A 14,732-nucleotide genomic window follows, 5' to 3' on the forward strand; every position below is an offset into this window, starting at 1 on the left:
GAGGGCATGTTACGGACCCATGGATTCATGAATCAAAAGATCTATCTTCAAATCAGAATAATCCTTTCTGTTAGAAATCCCACTGTCTTTTGAACAGGTGGCAAGATCAGGGGATATTCAATCGCTACATCTGATTGTTATGATGAAAAGGTATTTTGCTTTCCTGTTAGAATGCACATAAAGGATAAACTCAGTGTTTCCTTATAAAGAAAGCAGTTATAAACCAAAAATAATTCAGAAAGAAGAGCCAAAGACAAGTGAAGACACTGGACAGAATAAAAAGAAGGAAAGCATAAGAAGCTAACTAATGTATCTTTTAAAAAGAGAGATACATTAATAACTACTTCTGACATGGCAAGCATTCATTTAGTAATTAAACTTGCTAAGAACCTCTGTCACTCTACCACTTTAAAAAAAGTCAAATCTTTATGCGGTGTTCATACGATGGTATTTTATAAATGAAGTCTTAATTGTTTATGATCAATTAATCCTACGAGTAAATGGGAAGCAGACTATAATAATACCCTCTACCAGACTAAGGAAATACACCGCCAGAAAAAGAACAAGACATACAGATGACAGTATCAATATACGATCAACACCAATAGATTAAAAATATATGTATGAATTCTAGAATGGTGGCACCTGGATCTTACAAAGTATTTAACAATTCCCAGACTAAGCTTGGAATAAATTATACTACTTCTATCCAAATCCTGACTGACCCAAATTCACCAAACAAGTTTCTGTGGCTCAGGGCAGATGGGAACTTAGTTCTCCCCAATCCTAGCCCAACACCTTAATTGTTATATCAGGTTCAGAATGTAAAGGAGGAAGTACTTCATACAGTGCAGGCCCTCTGAGCTGTGGTGCTTCTTATAATATAAAGACCTGTGAAGTGAGCTAATAAAAAACCTAGGAGCCAATTCTCCAGTATATTATGGCTTTGCTATTATTCATAGTACTATAAGTTCCTCTTTTCTCATTCACTGTTGTGACTATCAAAAGTTAGTTCTCAATTACCTCCAGTGCTGTGTATCATAATTCTCCTTTACCTAGAAGTCAGTACCTTCAAAACATTATAATGATTAAACTTGTGAGAAAATATGTCCAAGGTTCGCATGCTTTTATTTGACATTAATAGTTTCAGCATTTCCCAGATTTAAGTTAATTTACCAAAAGTGGGAGAGTAGGGACCAGCAGCATAGAAAAACAGTACAGGAAATGAAGAATCCTGAACATCAGTTATCTTGGGTAATGTGAACTGCTTCTGCTCTGTGTTATTTAAATTCCATTTAAAACTCTTGTTTTCACAGTTTGCAATCATAGTAAGATTTAAAAAATCAGCACAGGAATTATATTCAAATTGGATAAATTTTTGTGTGTTGGTGTAAGTTCCATAAGCGAGTAAACACCAGTTTGTTAGCATTTTATATATTTTATTTAACAGTTTTTCTGTGTTCAACCCCACCCACCCCAACTGAACCCCACAGCTATTGAGTACAAACTCAGCTGCGATGATTTGCATCCCAGTGATGTAAGAAATAGCCCACAGAGACATGTAGAGTTTTTCAAACAAAGAAGCTAGTCACTGGGGTAAACTGTCTGCATGTTAATTGGCAATGGAGACAATAAAGAGTTCAGATAACACTAAAAACAAAGAAAGGTCTGATTTTATTTGCTTCATAGCATGTATGTGTAACATACTGTTGCTACATATAGGGACAGGAGAACTAGATAAGTATTCTGTGAACAAAGGAACTAAGCATAAACATGATACTCATATTCCTTTAATTTACATAATATACAGGGACGCGGTGGCGCTGCGGGTTAAACCGCTGAGCTGTCGATCGGAAGGTCGGCGGTTCGAAACCGCGCGGCGGGGTGAGCTCCCGTTGTTAATCCCAGCTCCTGCTTACCTAGCAGTTCGAAAACATGCAAATGTGAGTAGATCAATAGGTACCGCTTCGGCGGGAAGGTAACGGCGTTCCGTGTTGTCATGCTGGCCACATGACCCGGAAGTGTCCTATGGACAACGCCGGCTCCAAGGCTTAGAAACGGAGATGAGCACCGCCCCCTAGAGTCGGACTCGACTGGACTTTACGTCAAGGGAAACCTTTACCTTTACCTTTAGAGGCTTTTAACCTTTTTGGCTGATAAGTACATTTAGAGTTTTGACAATGAGTTATGGGCTTTTAAAAATGTCTTCTGCTGAAATACTAATTCACAAACAGCTGACTTTGTTAAAAACATTAAAATATCCATACAACAGAACACAAAGTGATGAAGCTAAAGAAACCACAAACACAATTACAAAGAGTTCAGGTCTGAGTTCCAAATACAGAACTAAAAATGAAACTTGTAACAATATGCTGACAAATATAAAATGCCATTTATTACGTTGCTAAAGAAGGTTACATATTTCTGAGTGAACTAAACAAAAATTAAAGGAACTCAGTCTGCACCAAATTCTTCAGTGATTATTTTATGCATTAAGCAGTATGTTTTTCTTGGTCCCATACTCTGCAGCAGGTTGGCACAATTCATAGCAGGAAAGGGCCACATTAATAAATTAAATATAATTGCAGGCCACAAAAGAATAGCTGGCACATAGATTAGCTGTTCAGCAGTTAGCAGCAGCAATAGAGTACAGCAGCAGTGATGGAGATGGTAGTGTTGGTGAGGCCTGGAGGCACTGGAGGTACTCAGCACTATTTGAGTTGGGACCAAAGTAGCTGCAAAAAACTAGGTGGTGGTAGTGGATTCTTCCTGGCAGTGGCAACATTTGGCAGCAGTGGATTTGTTGAGGTTTTCAAAAAATGCCCGCAGGCCACATAAGACTGCTTAGTGGGCCACATGCAGCCCACAGACTGTTAGTTGTGCAGTCTTGCTCTACAGTTATGTCAGCCATTAAGCAATTATTTGGCATTCTAATTATACCATCTGATATTTTTCTATTGACATTATTTATTATTATATATTTTCTATCCCTTTATTTTTATTATAAATAACTCAAGGCGGTGTTCATACCTAATACTCCTTCCTCCTCCTATTTTCCCCACAACAACAACCCTGTGAGGTGAGTTGGGCTGAGAGAGAATGACTGGCCCAAGGTCACCTAGCCGGCTTTCATGCCTAAGGTGGGACTGGAACTCACAGTCCCCTGGTTTCTAGCCCATTGCCTTAATCACTAGACCAAACATACTTTCATTTTCCATTGGATACTCTGTAAATGGGCTTAATCTACTCTTACTTTTTCTGTTAATTATATATTTTGGTAATTATTTTTTTAATTATTGCCACCTGAGTGAATGGGATACAACTAATAAAGGCAAAGTCCCATATCATTAACAAAATGTCCAGAAAGTCTGAAAAGTATTTGAAATCAAGAACATTTAAATAGTTTGTAAAGAATGAATATTCCCTTTTATTTATATCAACAGAATCAGCACTGCTCAGGTAAATAATTTCAAAATAAATAATGCCAATAAATAAAATCCTTTGCCTCCCCAAAGTCCTGCCGTGTGGCCACATCATGGTGTATGTGTGTGTCTGTTCCTCAGATAGATGAGCGAAGGATGTCAGGAGTGTATAGCAAGGGTATATATTACCGGTAGGGTCACCCAAGGTGCAAAGGTCATCCCAGCTGCCCAACTAAAGCAAGCAGGAACCTATGTTGGGAAGCAACGATACAGGAAAATGCTGGAGGTAGATTATTACTTTATTGACAATGGCAAAGACATAAATTCATAATGATCAGGAGAAGGTAATGGTAAACTTCTCCTGTATTTTTACCAAGAAAAACACATGGATAGAAAATGTACAACAATCGACAATATAGTCCCAAATGATGGGCCCCTCAGGTCGGATAACACTCAGAATGCTACTGTCCTAACAACCAGGAAACACACTGAGACAATGAACTGGTCTCTAATATTTATTGCTAGTACTTAACAGGAATCCTAACAAACTGAAGAAGCGTGGGAAAAACCCAGACATATAACCCCCAAGGGTTAAGGCGGTCCCGATCTGTGTCTCTTTGAATGGCTGAACAATTCATCAGTGCTACGCATGCGCTTGACAGTCTGGATGGGAGCCCCCTGCTCGCCATCCTTACTCATGACAGCTACTGAGGAAAAGCTGAGAGCTTTTGGAATACTAATGATGTTTTTGACATGGCTAGATTAAAGCCTTTGGAACATCTAGTTGCTGATGTTGCCATATGGGAAAAGAAAATCCAAAGCTGCAAAGACAGAATTATAGTGGGAACTTGGAATATAAGAAGCTGAACACGGGAAAGCTCAACACAGTGAAAGATTAAATGAAACTACAAATTGACATCTTAGGCATCAGTGAATTGAGATGGACTGGGATTGGATGCTTTCAGTCAGATCATCCAGAAGATCATATTATTTATTACGCAGGACATGAAAAACAAAGACGTTGTTACTTTTATAATTAGGAACTGTATAGCAAGAACAGTACTTGGCTACAATACAATCAATGACCAAATAATATTAGACTTCGTGGACAACCCTTTAATATGATGATCATTCAAGTTTATTTAGTGAACTATTATTTAGTTCAATCACTGATGCAGAAGAGGAGGAGGTTGATTAGTTTTATGATCAAGTTCAGTTTGAAATTGACAAAACATGAAAGATATACTGCTTGTGATTAGAGACTAGAATGTCAAAGTTGGAAACTTTAAAAAGGAAAATGTAGTTGGACTGTACGGCAGAAAGGAAACAGGAGGCCGACTTATCAATTTCTGCCACTCCAATGATTTCTACATAGCTAGCACTGTCTTCAAACAAAGCGACACTTCTATACATGGATATCAATCAAACTGACTTTATTATAGCTAAAAGGAAGCGGAGGAGCTCAATTATAGCATCAAAGATATGGCAGTTGCTGACTGTGGAAAAGATCATTAACTGCTCATGTGCAAGTTCCAAGTTAAGCTAAAGAAGAAGAAAGCCAACCAGTTTCCATGATATGAACTTGAACACGTACAGTACCCACCATTTTCAAGGAGAACATCACAAATTGTTCTAAGTTCTGAATCTCATTGATAGAGAACCAGAGGACTTATGGAATGAACTTTGAGCTGTTAGAAGAGACAAGAAGCAGTATCACAACATCTGTAAAGACATTGAAATTGGGAAAAAAAACATGAAAAAACAAGGAAAGTCATTCAAAAGATCTCTGAACTCAGGAGGAGGTTCCAACCTCAAATTGGTATGCTAAAGGATGCCAATGGACAGATAACCAATTCAAATGAGGTCAAACTAAGGAAGTATGGAAGGAGTATGCTAAAAGTGTATAGTAGAGATGTCAACATCCAAGATACCTTGGAGATATTCCCTTCTTATAAGAACCTCTAGTACTAGAAGATGAAGTTAGATCATCACTCTGGTCATTACCAAGTCAGAAGGCTACAGGAGCTGATGGAATACCCACTGAAATATGGCAAGCAACAGAAGAAGAATCAGTCAAGGTTCTAACCAAGGTATTTGCCACCAGATCTGGAGAACAACACAGCAGCCAACAGATTGGAAGAGGCCAATCTACATTCCAATACCAAAAAAAGGAGACTTACAGAGTGTGCTAACTATTGTACAATATCCTTAATTTCACATTCTAGCAAAGTAATGCTTAAGATCATCCACTGCAGATTAGAGCCCTGAATGGAAAAAGAGGTGTCAGATGTTCAAGTTAGCTTTAGAGAAGGCAAAGGACTGAGACATTATTGCTGAGGCATGCTGGATAAAGCCAAAGAAGTCAGTATGTGCTTCACTGATTAAAGAAATTCCTTTGACTGTGTTGATCACGTCAAGCTGTGGAATGTGCTCAGAAAAATGGGAATCCCAGAAAATCTCACTGTCTTCATGAATAACTTAAATACAGGTCAAGAAGCCACAGTATGGAGACAACATAATGAAACAGACTGGCTCCAGGTTGGCAAAGGTGTGTGACAAGCCTATATACTCCCCTCTCATTTATTCAACCTATATGCTGAATATATGTAAAGGGAGGTTGGACTGGAAGAAGATGAGCATGGTCTTAAAACTGGAGGAAGAACCATCAATAACCTGCCCTATACTGACACTACTTTGATAGTCAAAAATGCAAAGGAACTGCAAGCTCTAGTAATAAAACTTGAGCACAGTGAAAAAACTGAATTTAAAATTAATGAAGCTCAAACTAATGACAACAGGTAGAACAACCAGCCTTAGAATTGGCAAGAAAGCTATCAAAGTGGTGGATAGCTTCTGTCTTTTAGGATCAACCATCAAGAGTAAAAGAACAAGCAGTCAAGAAATACACTACAAGCTAACTCTTGAGAGAGCAGCCATGAAGGCTATGGAAAGGTTATTCAAATGCCATGAAGTCCCTTTATAATTGTACAAGCCATGGTATTCCCTGTGATACTCTATGGAAGCAAAAGTTGGACTTTGAAGAAGCAGGATATAATTATTATTGATCTTTTGAACTCTGGTGTTGGAGAAGACTTCTAAGAATATTGTGGACAGCCAAGAAAACAAACAAATGGATCGTTGAACAAATTGACCCAGAGTTCTCACTTGAGGCACAAATGACTAGGCTCAAATTATCCTACTTTGGATACATTATGCAAAGACCAACTCTTTGGAGAAGGCTCTAAGGCTGGGAAAGACAGAAGAAAAGAGAAGAAGAGGACAACCAGAAGCAAGGTGGATAGTTACAATGAGTACACCACTGGAAGACTTGAAAGACCCAGTTAGGGACAGATCCTCATGGAGAAAATCTATCTACATGGTCCCTAAGAGTCGACAACAACTTGATGGCACATAATCAATCAATGAAATAACATCCTTTACACACTGTCTTCCAGTAATTGTGTTTCCTTCTTCTAAAGTGCCATTGCTGTTGGCTATTATCCATTGTTGAAGGAGGATGGAAAGAAGAGCCATTACCCTAAATCAGGGTTTCTCAACCAAGGTTCCGTTGGACCCCTAGGGTTCCACGAGAGGTCACCAGGAGTTCCATGAGAGATCATTATTTATTTAAAAAATTATTTCAAATTTGGGCAACTTCACATTACAGAGGTAAGTTTCATTCTTTATTTTTAGTTTAAGAACATTGTTAATGCATATATATAGGCCTACACATGAAACGAATATAATAATTTTGTGACTTCTGGCCTATATTTGAGCCTGAATGTGCAGGGGTTCCCTGAGGCCTGAAAAATATTTCAAGGGCTCCTCCAGGGTCAAAAGGTTGAAAAAGGCTGCTCTAAATGTTCGTTCAAATGTCCTCTATCTGTTAGGCAATTCCACTTAATTTGGAAGGAAAGGATGGTTCTCAAGGGTTAGAATGCCCCCAAAGAACAAGGAATTATAAAAATTTCAGCATTATCCACATGTTTATCCCCTCTGAGTCTATCCCAATGCTTATCCCCTTTGGCAGTCCAAAATAACATCGTGATATTTTTATTATTTGTTTCATATTGTTGTATTCACTGCTTTAAATTTCTAGTCATACAAAAACTGAATTGTAAACCACTCAGAGTCACTTGCTGAGATGGGCAGTGAAGAAATGTGAGAAATAAATAAATAAATAGTCTCTTGGTCCTACTGAATTCATTATGATTTACTTGTAAGAATGTACAAAATGACCTGCTTTTTAAAACATCCCATAGCCAGATTTATTTTTTATTATTTTAATTAAAAATTATTTCCTTGGACCATATGCTATAGATTGAATGGTATGTAATACTCCTCACACCCTATCTACTTTTGTTTACATAAGGAGGAAAAAAGGAGCAAGGAACTTCTTTACATAGTGTGATGATGCACATAAGTATGAAAGGAGCAGATTTTAAATAGCAATGCCACAACACTGCTTTCCTCATTTTGATAAAGCAGCAAGCTTCTACAGATGTCTATAGATGAGACAACCAATTATTTATGAAAAGCACTAGCTTACCTCTTCATGATGGTAAAAAAGTGCCATAGATGGGCATGCACAAAATGAAGACCTAGGAAACTGCAAACTAAATCTACCATAACAATTTCCAAAAATTTGAGATGCAGGGCCAAGCACAATATAGCTGCAAAACACTATCAAATGATCTCATGTAATTTCATTATTAGCTCAAATTTAGTTATTAATCACTCCTCAATAATAAAGACAAAATATAGGAAAATCACATAAAGAGTATCAAATTAAAGCCAAATATAACAGGACTTCTTTGCTTACAAAGATTAATCTCAAATACTATTAATAATTTTGGGCAATAGTGCTTCTACAGATTATTCAGTGGAAAAACAGATGCTATGATAATTAAATTTCTGCCAAACTACATTCTCAACATATCTTCAGATGCAGAAATGAAAGGTGAGTAAGCCAGAAACCTGGAAGAGAGGTTTAAAAATATATTTGCAATATCTTTAAAAATCTTACAAGTAGAAAAAAAAATATGTAGAAGGTTGAGATAAACAGATTAAGGATATAGCTAAGAATATACCATTGTTGCTTGATTATATTGTTTTCAACTACAATCTATATTCTCCAAAATGAGAATCAACAAATAGCTCTAATATAAAAAGATTCTGTTTTTCTAGGAATACGGTTATTTTTCCTTTCCTTTACAGGAACTATTAGTTCCCTATTGTAGAGAACTATATTAGTTTCTCTAACTGGAAATATAACTGCATTCAGATGTAACCAAACCATGAAAAACAAGCTGTGGCAAGCACCCTGCCCAGACACCCTATCCTCCATTTCTATACAAAGTACCAAAAAAATTAAAAGTGTTCAAAACATGGTTTGTACCTATCTGAAGCTCCTTCTTTTTAAAAAGACTAGCTCTTGAGGTCTTTGCTGCTTATTACAAAAAAAAAGCCTTCCCAGTCTGAAACAGGAACTTTTCTTCTTCTGTTTGGTCCTATTGGTCTATTACTGGCCAGTAATGAGTTAGTCTTAGAGGGGCCTGAAGGTCCCACTCTGCTACATGGGTTGTCATTCATGTGCAACAGAAACTAGCTCCTAAATGGGCAAACATGTAGTAGGACCTCATGTTGTAGAATGCTGAAGGGGAGAGAAAATAGCTTGGCAGCATGTATTCAAGTGATTATCTGTAGGGGTAGAAATGCTGGAATAAATTTCAACCTAATTATTGCGAGGAAAGGAGGGCTTCTGGTTGGCTTATTTTGGAATGCACTATGGATATCACAATGACAGTGAATATGACCCTCTAGCCTAAAGATTCTTATTAATAGGCCAGCTGCTAGTAGTACATTTCTCCAGGATTTACTCCTGAATGAGAATGCCGATCCGGCATTTATCATAGCGACTTAGCTGAGTGAAGAAAGATAAATTAATAAGATATTAGCCATTAGTATTATTTTAGAAAGCCTTTTATTCTAATTTCAACTTCATTTCAAAATAAAATTCATATACTAATCCATTTTATATAATTAAAATCTGAATCCTGTAGCATGAAACTTCCTTCAAATAAATCAATTTATGACCATAATAAGGATGGAAACTTTTTGATACAGGTGATCCTTATTTGACAACCACTCATTCAGTGACTGAACTTACAGAGGCTCTGAACGAGTAGTAGTTACAACCAGTCCTTGTACAGCCAGTACAGCATCCCCATGGTCACAATTTGTGACCTTCCCTGCTGGCTTTCAATGAGGAAGCCAGCAGGAAGTCACAAGTCACAGTCATGACCCACGTGGTCCTCACTTAAAGACGGCCAGAAGGACTACTGGAACTGCCATCGCTAAGCAGCATAGGCACGTGATTTTTCAACCTACATGTAATGGAATGTGAGAATGACCTTCGAAGATGGAGGGAAGAGATGCTACCTAGGGAATGATCAGATAAAAGGGGGAGAAGCCCACAACTAATGGGCAGAGAAACTTAGAAAGGATCCTTCCTAACTGATTAGGCAGTAAAAAAGGATGGTGGGAGATTTATACTTTCAGACTTGCAAGATTCTCTTAATGTAGACTAACAATAAAGTAGAAGTAGCTCATCTGGTGTTTCCTGTCTGGTTTACCTGGGCGGGCCAACATTAAGCTCACGTCACTTAAGGACGGAGTTTCCCCTCCCAAACAGCATTGTTAAATGAAGACTATCTGTACTCCTCCCACAGAAATTCTCACTTTTAGAAGACTCCTAAAAACTCCTCTACATTCTGGTGTTTAAGTAAAATAACTTCACAATCAGTCTTTAACAAATGTTATTTGTTTTTTTAAAAATGACATTATTTCAATAGTTATGTCCAATCACAATGTTTGAAATAACTATGTAACCTTTTTAACAAAATAATAAAGAGAGAGAGTTGCCTTGTATTGGTATTGGCAAGATTCCAGTTCAACTCTACAGTCAACCATGGAAGCTCCCTCAACGGTTTTGGGCTTGTCACTCTCTTACCCCCCCAACCTTCTTCACAGGATTGTTGTCGGGGGAATAATGAGAGGAGAGTCTTATGTACACCACCCTTAGCTTCTCAATGAAAGGTGGGATATAAATCCAATGAACACTTCTGCTCAACTAAAAGCTGTAACTAACCCCAGAAGTAGACTGGTTGCCTAAAAAATGCAATAAATATTCTTAAACAGAATCTGAAAAGAAACATGAGTAAGTCTATAGCCCATGGAAGCAAAAATACAATATTGAATAGAAACTGAAAATTAAATTATTAAAAGCTGTAGCTTCAGCAACACAAAATATTTCCCTGCTCATTGAATTGTCAAAAATAAAATAAAAGGTCCATTTGTTAGCTTAAATACTGCCAGTGCAGTAATCACTGCATTTCCTTCTGTCTGGATATATTTTACTGACATTTGGGACCAGATTTTAGTATGTAGATATTTTTAAGATTGCAGCGGTAATATAACATCAGTGTCTTGGGTTTAACTTTCTGTACTGTTTTATGTTGACCCTATCTCAGTACTGAATGATTTTGTTTCTTTTTTAACTGTGTCACCTATTTAAAAAAACCTGCCACCATAACAGTAAATTTAGCAGTTCACTATTATTTGGCACAAATCACATTTTGCCTCTAACAGACAAGTCTGATGGACTAAACTATTCAAGAACATTGTCACATCAAGACAATATTCTTGCTATTAAACACCTGATAGCGCTGCTTTCCTACCAGAGATTCTTCACTAAAATCCAGCATTCCTAGGCTACTGCTTCAAGCATATCCCTTATCCTCTAAGTAATTATGTTAATATAGTTGCGAGTAAGAGACTCAAGCAACAGTGCCATACTACTAAATCAAGATGGGGAGGGGGTAAGGTTATTGTGTGAACCCAGTCAATGGCTTATGTGTTGGTGAACCATCTGATTAATCTAGTACATGAAGAATAAATAATAAAAATATTCAGGAAAAATGATTAAAAATCCAATACCTGTGTCTATCATTACTTTACCAGGGCAAAAGAAAAATCTTTTAAAAAAGACAGATAATCTAAATAAGTTATCAAAGTTACAGATTGAGTAAGATTTTGGCAGATGACAATACTGTTAAAAAGCTTCAAAATGATTGGCAGCTATAGCAATTAAACAGTGCCTTTTGTTAAAATCAAGATATTCAAAAATGAAAACAACCGGAAGATGGGTAGATGGCATCAATTTCAAATAAAGTAATACCATGAAAATAAGCTACTGAACCAAGGCTTGATAGAAAGGACTGGTAAACAGCTTATGCATTTTTTTTTTTTAAAAAACCCCTGCAATAATAACCTTTCAGCCATTATTCCCAATCAGGAATAATCTGCTCAGCTTTACACATTGTTAGATGAGTTATCCTGAGCATCTTCCACTTTGGATACTGTTTACCAAGAGCTAGTAATTCAACAATGACAGTGGGCCAACTCTTGACATTCCACAGAAGCAGGCCAGAAATAAAACTGCACAGGTGTTTTAAAAAATAATACTTATCCCATTGCTCAAAAATGGAACAAAATGTGCAAGCAATTTACTTCCTTGAATTACCAAAAATAGTAATGGAAAGCAAAAAGGGAATTAGCAATTAACTGCCTGTTATGAAGTGAAGAGTCTTAAACTGCAGTAAGCAATACAACAAATATATCCACTACGTATCTTTTTAAAAATCTAATTGTTCTGTTTTCAAAAAAGATCAACAACAAATTGCAGTGAACAAAATACATGCAGAGGTTAATACTGATTATTGCATCAATACTTCTTGGCAATCTGATGATTTGGTTTCTAAGGATCTAGATACTTACCAAAACAAATGAATGAATAACTCTAAAAAGAAAAACTCAATATTTTAGCTTGCTTATTGAGAGAAAAAAAATTACATAGATCTCCAGAAGCAGACACAATAGAAGTCTAGTAAACTAGGAAGGAAGTAAATAAACTATCCTGCAAACCCCACTTGCCTACCAAAAGTGTTTATGAAATTGCCTGCCTCTTGCAACGATTTTCGAATTAATTTTGGCAATACAGGACTGCAATTGGCTAAACTAAGCATTTGTTTTAATACAAGCAACCATCTAAGAGCTGCACTGTTAATGGAAATGGGGGGAGGGAAGCATGGTGCTGATTGTGAATGAATGAGTTTTTCTTTCTGTAGGTAGAAAAGAGATTAAAGATACCTGAAAACATATTCACTGATATAGCCATGTGCAAATAGGAGGATTTAAAACATCTGAGCTGTTGTGGTCTGTGAAAGCTATGTATACTTTTTTAAGAAAGAACACAATTCAATTACATATAAACTTACAAAAAACAACAAACCTGTTCATCATTTATACTTATCCAGTGCACTCAATATCACTATAACAACCCAAAACAAAATTGGATGTAAAGTTTATCCAAAGATGTTGAGATTAGAGCATTTTAGGGGCCATCGGATTTAAGAAACGTCTGGGATGCAGAGTGAGAAAAGGAAGCTAAACGTATAGGCCAACTTGGAGAGAATAGAATTCATCTAAAGACGATAGGGGTCTCCTTCAAACGGGGACACATTACCTACCAATTCGACTGTCGAGGGTAAGGACATCTGGGGAGAAAAGGGGGGGGCACAGAGAAGCAGGAAGGAAAGACGTTTTTAAGAAAGTACTATTCAGAAATACCTGGGGGCTCCTGTCGACTGGGTTTTTCATGACCGCCTGGCGGAAGTTATTATCCACGTAGGACGCCATATCGCTCCCCCTTTTTCTTTTCGTACTTCAGGCCGGGCGTCGCGTCCTGGCCCGTTCCCGTCGCCCTTCTTCCACGTTCGAGCGCCTTTTCCTGCCCAGAAAGCGAGACGGCGCCTGCACCCGGGCGAGCGAGTTCTTCTCAACCCCACTGAACGTGGCAAGGAAGCCAGCTGAGGGGAAAGGCGGCTCCAGCTGGCCCCAGAGACTCCAGCTGCTACTGTTCGTCCTTCTCTGCCGCGGCGGCGGCGGCGGCGGCGGCGGATGATCCCTCCGCCTCAGCAGCGCCGCCCTCCGGTCGGGGCCCCTTGCCTATAGGGCTCCTGGGTTCTGGCAGCGGCAGCGACGACGTCTCCCGGCCCCGCCTCTGCCGGCCTGCCCAGCAGTGTTGCTGCCGCTGTCGCCCTCGTCCCCGCTCCGCCGCTGCATTCCCTTAAGCGGCAGGGCGGGAGAAGGACCGCCGCGTCCTCGTCGAGCTCGGTTTCAGTCTCGGGCCTTGAAAGGACGAACAGGCAGGAATTCAGTGGATGTGCTGCGTCTGGGTAGAAAGAAGCGGGCGTCGGGCCAGCAGGCTCACTGCGGGAACGGCCTCCAATGCTCGCCTGGGCTTTGTGCCGTTGCAGCCATGGTGAGGCGACGGACGAAGAGGGAAAGCACCGCCCGGCCGCACCGGCAGCAACAAGGCGGGGAGGAGCTGCGCCGCCTCACGTTCCCGCCCCCCGAGCTCTGTTCGTCTCTCAGCCGCGGCGCAACCCGTCGCCGTCGCTGCCTTCTCTCGGCGCAGGAGTTGCTCGAGCCGCGCTGGAGCGGTTCCCGAAAGCACCGGAATTCCTTAGACCAAACCACCGCCACCTCGCTTCCTCTCTCTCCCATTCGCATTAAGTTTTTGGAATTTTATTTCGGGAAAGATCGCCCTGGGCTGGGACTTCTGGAAAGAGGGGAAGAGCGAAACACTATCCCTTTTATTTCCTGGCTAAGCTGAAAAGTATCTACGGAGAAGTTTCAGAAATGTAAACCGCATTCACTACTCGGTGGAAGGAGTATGCCGCAGTTCACATTTCAGCACAGGCTGGAAGGTTAGGGAGAATTAAACCTTACAGAGCCATCCTCCCCTCCCAATGGCAATGACCTGGTGGATTTTAGAAAGCCTGGGAAAGGTCATCAGCCTTCTCCAAACTGGTGCTCTTCGTATGGATTGGATTATGATTCCCGTAACTGCCCAGTAGCCTTGTCTGTCCGCTAAGGAGTTAACAAGTGGAAGATGTTAGATAGGGGAAGGTTTCTCTATGCTCAGGCAGTAATCAGCATTTCTGCGATTCTTAAAGATATTTTTCAGAAAGATATTTTTCAGTGGTGCTGTTGAATCGGTATTTCTGGGTTCCAGACTGAGCCATAATCACATAGCTTGGCTTCCTACAGCATGCTAGAGCTAAGATAAAATGTGATTGGCTAGCTTGTGGTTGTTCGTTGTTGGAACACAACCTATATGTGTCTGAACATATGAACAAGGCCAATAGTATTGAACTTTCAAGGCTGATGTTTCACTAAGTAAGG

General features: G+C 39.2%; 1 protein-coding gene across 3 annotated transcripts in view; it reads right to left on the bottom strand.

Moving 5' to 3' along the window:
- RAPGEF2 (Rap guanine nucleotide exchange factor 2) overlaps positions 1–13,835 on the bottom strand; it is a 189,102-nt gene extending 175,267 nt beyond the window's left edge. For all 3 annotated transcript variants that reach the window (XM_063310575.1, XM_063310576.1, XM_063310574.1), the window contains exon 1: positions 13,113–13,835. In XM_063310575.1, the coding sequence (XP_063166645.1) occupies positions 13,113–13,181 (69 nt within the window). In that variant the 5' untranslated portion in view covers positions 13,182–13,835. The remainder of the gene's footprint in view (positions 1–13,112) is intronic.
- Positions 13,836–14,732: the final 897 nt, after the last annotated feature.

Source organism: Candoia aspera, chromosome 8, assembly GCF_035149785.1.
Source record: "Candoia aspera isolate rCanAsp1 chromosome 8, rCanAsp1.hap2, whole genome shotgun sequence".
Lineage (NCBI taxonomy): Eukaryota > Metazoa > Chordata > Lepidosauria > Squamata > Boidae > Candoia > Candoia aspera.